The following is a 6664-nucleotide window of genomic DNA, read 5'->3' on the forward strand; positions in this document are numbered from 1 at the left end:
ATACGGTAGATAAAACGTCGTTGATATATCTAAATTTCGGGTTGAAGGCCACAGCAAATTTTTTTTGTCTTTGAATAAATTCTGCCTTATAGGAATATGAAAATATGTCAGTTAAGAAAGGAACATGATTCGTGTCTATGGAAATTCCAACATGGGATAAAATCCGACAAATCAAGATAAGGATCTGACAAGAAGTTGCAAAAATAGGTCACTGTAAATATTCTGAAAGAAGAGGAGACATATTCCATGGCGTTTTCAGATAGGCACATTATGCATAGGAAACGGGATCCATGTTTGTCTGGAATTTGTCTATGTTGATCTGTAATCTTCCTTTGTCTATCTGGAATTTTCCTGTGTCTATCTGGAATCTTCCTGTGTCTATCTGGAATTTCCCTGTGTGTATCCGGAATCTTCCTGTGTTGATCTTAAATCTTTCTATGTCTATCTGGAATCTTCCTGTGGCTATCTGGAATCTTTCTATGTCTATCTGGAATTTTTCTATGTGTATCTGGAATCTTCCTGCGTCTATATGGAATCTTCCTGTGTCTCTCTGTTTTCTTCCTATATCTATCCGGAATATGTCTATGTCTATCAGAAATATTTCTTTTTACAGATGTATATCTGGAATCTTCTTGTGTCTATTTCCTTTCCTGGTACACTGTCTAAGCAGGACCAGCCCAGTAAACCATTTTCTCTGCCTTTTGCCTCAAAAAGCTGTAAAAGAAATGTCAAAGTGAAAGTTCCCATTATTATCACCTCGACATGGGCATCACCAATATAATATATGTCTATCTAATTCTTAACATCTCCTGTAGATTAGCAACAAATAAATTGATTGTTAAAGGGAGATAATTAAAATTATTCTGGTGTGTCCAGGGGTCCGTGTTTGCCCAACTATCTATTTTGTATTGCTTATAAGAGTTATGAGATTAATCATTGTTCGTTATCTTCACCTTGCATTCACAAGTTTTGTGCTTTAGCAAAAAAATGAATATTCCTTTTCATAGCAAAATTCTAACATGTATCACAAATTTAAAGTTATACCATTGTGACGCCACGGCACTGTACATTTGTAATATCAAACATTTACTCAGTATGGGTAGGATCCCCTGGATAAAGAAGTAAACGTGTGATAATGTTCCATACTAAAATTCACACACACACACACACACACACACACACACACACACACACACACACACACACACACACACACACACACATATATATATATATATATATATATATATATATATATATGGGACCGCCGCGGTGGCCGAGAGGTTAGAGCGTTCGCCCCGCATGCGGAAGGCTGGGGTTCGAATCCCAGCCGCGACAGACCTAAGTCATTGAAATAGGTAGTGACATTTCCATCGCCAAACGCTCGACATTAGGTGTTAATGCCATGAGTCCTCGGAGATGACTTCAAAAACGGATGTCGCATGTTACTCGTGTGACACGCTAAAAAACCCTCACTGCTCAATTGCCATAAGCACTGAGCATAGACCTAAATTCGAAGCCCTTCACCGGTCTTGGCGACTTCTCCACATGAGTGAAAAATTCTCGAGCGAGACGTTAAGCAAGATACAATCAATCATATATTGAAGCTGAAGATAACGAACAGTGATCAATCTCATAACTCCTATAAGCAACACAAAATAGATAGTTGGGAAAACACGGACCCCTGGACACACCAGAGGTGGGATCAGGTGCCTGGGAGGACTATGCATTCTCTGTCGACTGGTCACACCCACCGTGGGCCCTATATCCTAATCAGTAATCAGGTAAACGGAGTTATCCGCAGTCAAAATCAGTGTACCAAGAACGGCTAACATGTATCAATCGGTATGAAACATGTCAGACAGAATTTGACCCAATGATAGTTTCTATTGGCGAACTAGATTGTTATAACGACCGTAGAATTTGCGAAATGCTGACTTCAATCGAGACTGTTCAAACCCATGTACCATAAACTTGTTTGTCAGTAGCTTGCCTCGATTTAAAATCTGACTATACGCAGAACACGCTCTTGCGTATCGAATCAGTTGAGAGATATAAACACCATATGCAGGTGATAATGGAATAATGCTACATAATTATGGGAAGTTGACGATAGAGAAGCTGAAATCATCCCGTTTGTCATACAGGTGATTTGTCAGTTTGCCGTTAATGTCTACTTTCAATAAAATATCTAAGTATGAAGCAGAAGTGGACGACTCTGTAGTGTCTTTTATTTCGAACTCATAGGGATATATCGAATCGACATATGAATGAAAGTTATCATTGTTAATAGACAAAACGTCGTCGATATATCTAAATGTCTAATTGAAGGCCAAAGCAAGATAGAATTGATATTCTCGCGTATAAGTTTTTAAATAAACTCTGCTTCATATGAATGTAGAAACAGGTCAGCTAGCAAAGGAGCACAATTCGTGCCCATAAGTATTCCAACAGACTGTTGGATGACCTGATGACCAAAGACCAAGAAGATATTGTCAATGAGGAACTCTAGCATATTTTTATTTTAACTTCAGACTACTTGTGCGTTGAATCAGAGTGGTGTTTAACAAAGTAAGTTTTTGGATGATTGGTCACTAGATGCAAGGTGAAGATAACGAACAGTGATCAATCTCATAACTCCTACAACCAATACAAAATAGATAGTTGGGCAAACACGGACCCCTGGACACACCAGAGGTGGGATCAGGTGCCTAGGAGGAGTAAGCATCCCCTGTTGACCGGTCACACCCGCCGTGAGCCCCATATCCTGATCAGGTAAACGGAGTTATCCGCAGTCAAATCAGTGTGCCAAGAACGGCTTAACAATCGGTATGAAACACGTCAGACAGCATTTGACCCAATGCGAGGTTGTATTGACGAACTAGATCGTTATAACGACCATAGAATTTGCGAAATGCTGACTTCAATCGAGACTGTTGAAATCCCTGTACCATCAACTTGTTTGTCAGTAGCTTACCTCGATTTAAAAACTGACTATACCCAGAACAAGCTCTTGCATATCGAATCAGTTGAGATATAGAAACACCATATGCAGATAATGGAATATTGCTACATAAATGTGGGAAGTTGACGATGGAGAAGCTGAAATCACCCCGTTTGTCATACAGTTGAGTTGTCAGTTTGCCGTTAATGTCTACTTTCAATAAAATATCTAAGTATGAAGCAAAAGTGGACGACTCTGTGGTGTCCTTTATTTCCAGCTCACAGGGATATATCAAATCGACATATGAATGAAAGCTATCATTGTTAATAGACAAAACGTCATCGATATATCTAAAAGTCGAATTGAAGGTCACAGCGAGAGATTTTTTCTTCTCACGTTGAAGTTTTTGAATAAATTCTGCTTTATATGAATATAAAAACAGGTCAGCTAACAAAGGAGCACAATTCGTGCCCATGGGAATTCCTACAGACTGTTGGAAGACCTGATCACCAAAGACCACGAAGATATTGTCAATGAGGAACTCAGATATGAATATTTCCTTTTTCCATTTTTGTTGAAGAAGTAAATGTCTCTGATGTCTGATGTCTCTGATGTCAAAAAGTATAATCTTTAATTTATCGTGAGGAATGGTCGTGTATAGTGTTGAAAAGTCATATATTTTGATGTGATTGATTGAGGAAAAGTTTTGCGATTTCAAGTTTACTAAAAGTTCTTTAAAAAATTTTAGAATCCACATTTAATTAACACCACTTCTGGCATATGTAGTCGCACAATAAGTTTGAAGTTTCTCCTTCACAGCTGTTAATATTTTTGTGAGGAGGAAAGATAGGGGCTTGGTAGAGTACTTACTGGATCCAGCAATGCATCTTTGTTTGTAAGGGTTTTTATGTTGTTTAGGAATACAGTATAGGTATGGTAATTCATATTCATTCGACCCATTGACTAGGATATTAAATGTGTTTAAAACTAAAGCATGGTTTTAAAGAATTTCCTGATTTGAAAGGGCAGTTGGAGTATAAGTACGATTACCAAAAGTGGAATTAATGCCAAGTTCGTTGAAAATACAGTTGTAATAATGAGCCTTACAAACAAAGACAATGTTGTTACTAGTTTTGTCAGCTGGAACCAAAACATATTCCGCATGTAACCTCTCTAATTCTTTTATCACTTCTGGTTTACTAAACACAGAAGGATAGATGGTACGTACTTTTGTTTTAATATGTCTATGTGGGATTTTAATATTCCTCTGATGCTTTTAACCCATTCTGACAATGTATTAAGTTCTTCATTATCATATTCAGTCCATCCTCTCTCATAATCTTCCGACAGAATTCATAATAGAGATTAAGTTCTATCGCCAAATAAATCACTGACTGAAATAATGGAAAAGAATAGCAATATGATAAACTCACTACAATCATGAAAAGTTTTCACATCTGTATCACCCAGGTTCATGATTTCTTCTGCCATATCTGATGTTTTCTCTGCATCATTGTCTCCTGCAGCAGTAGGTGGCAAGCTGTAAACCTTCACTGTCAAAGAGAATGCATGGTGCTTCTGAAGTAAAGCTTCATTTGTCTTTGCAGCTTCAACCATTTCCTGCATCATAATGGACATTAAAAATTAATCTTAGCATTATATTGATTAAGGTATGAATTGATGACTGGGATCGCTGTATCAAAATGTGAAGCCCTTCTTCACACCAAAATAAATTTTAAGTTTACAATTTTATTGACAATCATATTTAATTAAATCTAACTTTACTGAAAATAAGAATTAAGTAAAATGTTAATCTGTCCATAAATGAACTGACAGTCGACATTTTTTCAAATAAGTTTCTCATAAATTCCCTTTTCCTCAAATGAAAGGTGAAGATAACGATCAGTGGTCAATCTCATTACTCCTATAAGGAATGCAAAATAGAGTTGGGCAAACACGGACCCCTGGATATACCAGAGGTGGGATCAGGTGCCTAGGATGAGTAAGCATCCCTTGTCGACCGGTTACACCCGCTGTGAGCCCTATATCCTGATCAGATAAACGGAGTTATCCGTATTGTGACATAACTGATCCAACACGACACCATGATACTATGATAAGATAATAGGCACTGACTATGCATTGATTTTTTTAGTGACAGAGTATATAAGTACTCTGCCTTAATGTTACCGACATACACAAAACAAAAGGCAATCATTTCCGAAAAATTAGAGAATATATGAAGGATTTTGTTAATACATAATTTAAACAATTAAAAATCACAGAATTAAAATGATACTAGAATTCAATATAAATTATGTATCTTATAATTCGATATGATAAGTTTTTGACACTGAGCATAGAATTAATAAATACATTTTTGGCACGCTGTTTTTGGCTATAATAGCTCTAAAACTTCATTGTTTTTTCGGACTTCAAACATTTCGGTTGAGCATCACTGAAGAGACATTCTTTGTCGAAATGAGCATCTGGTGTATCAAAATTGGTACCGTATAAATTTTACATTAAAACTATTAATCAATACATTTATTATTGTGCATGCATACAAATGTACTAGCACAAGCTCGTGATGTTGACCTAAGTCTAACCAAGGAACAGTGTTCTGTGGGATTTTAGGGGAAGAACTCACTTAAACAAAGAATAATACAATGTTGAACATGCTGAAGAAGGACAAAATATTATCAAATAAGAGAAATGATAATTGATAAACAAACATAAACAATATACAGTAAACCAAATGTTTTGCTAATCGAATTAAAAATTTAATTAATAATTCCAACAATTTAACTTTTAATCATAGATTTATACGGCACTTCACCAAATTAACATGCATGAATTATATCGATGAACAAGTGAAAATGAAAAGCAGAAAATAACATGGGGAACTTTAATCTTATTTTACCTGCGTAAGGATCCTCCGATTTTCCTGAGGATGTGGCCACTCTCTGTATGGAAAAATTGTTAGTATGAAGTTCGTATCTTCAGGATCGTCGCTATGCCAGCCACCATAACTGGCCTTGGTGGGCTGCCACTTATCTCTGTGGATAGTTTTCACCGACATTTGAAGACGACACAAGAACGTACCATTCTCGCAATGTTGTTAATGACGCTTTTCTCGCGGAAGTACTTATGCGCATGCACGAGTAGCAGGATCGCAGTTAAAGAGAAAAAACTATTCTCATAAAATAACTCGTATTAGAAGATTTGGCATTGTAATTTGAAACAGGCTAGCCAAATGAACATATAATCACGTTGAAGTTAAAGGTGAATATAAATGTAGTTGTGTTTAACTTTGGTGCTTAGAATTAATCAATGTTGCCCATATACATGTACTTCTGTGAAAACTTGATAAAATATTACAGCACTGCAAGCATTCGATAAGATAGGTTCAGTATGCGGGTACTTTGTATGGGACATCTATATTGTGTGGGTTATGAAAAAATTCTGATTCTCATAATGTGGATCATTTCCGTGAAAGCAGGAAGTCGGCTAATCGGTTTTAACTTCAAAAGTGTGATTCCAATGGAACAGAAAGAATGCCTCAAAGTTTGTCATCGCTATACGGATTGCCTCTCCATCAATTTTAGCAGAAATCGTCTTTTATGTGAGTTAAATTCTCAACAAGAGTCTGACACTACCACGGTGACAGAAAACAGCCCTGAAGCGGAGGATTTTATCTACATCCCCCGACAGTCAATA

At 36.7% G+C, this 6664-nt stretch overlaps 1 protein-coding gene across 1 annotated transcript; it reads right to left on the minus strand.

Annotated features, from left to right (window-relative positions):
• Window positions 1–268: 268 nt before the first annotated feature.
• Window positions 269–6026, minus strand: LOC130054915 (uncharacterized). Its single transcript, XM_056166016.1, has 3 exons — window positions 5868–6026; window positions 4378–4564; window positions 269–567 (listed from the first exon to the last, which is right to left on the minus strand). Exons 1-3 carry the CDS (start codon window positions 6024–6026, stop codon window positions 269–271), a joined length of 645 nt encoding a protein of 214 aa, XP_056021991.1.
• Between the last annotated feature and the right edge of the window lie 638 nt (window positions 6027–6664).

Source organism: Ostrea edulis, chromosome 5 (genome assembly GCF_947568905.1).
Source record: "Ostrea edulis chromosome 5, xbOstEdul1.1, whole genome shotgun sequence".
In the NCBI taxonomy this organism is placed as follows: domain Eukaryota; kingdom Metazoa; phylum Mollusca; class Bivalvia; order Ostreida; family Ostreidae; genus Ostrea; species Ostrea edulis.

Coding starts and splice junctions, on each gene's coding strand:
- LOC130054915 (XM_056166016.1), bottom strand. CDS start 6,026: ATGTCGGTGAAAACTATCCACAGAGATAAGTGGCAGCCCACCAAGGCC. Junction 4,565..5,867: donor ATCGGAGGATCCTTACGCAG/GTAAAATAAGAT, acceptor ATTATGATGCAG/GAAATGGTTGAAGCTGCAAA. Junction 568..4,377: donor GAAAACTTTTCATGATTGTA/GTGAGTTTATCA, acceptor TATTCCGGATAG/ATATAGGAAGAAAACAGAGA.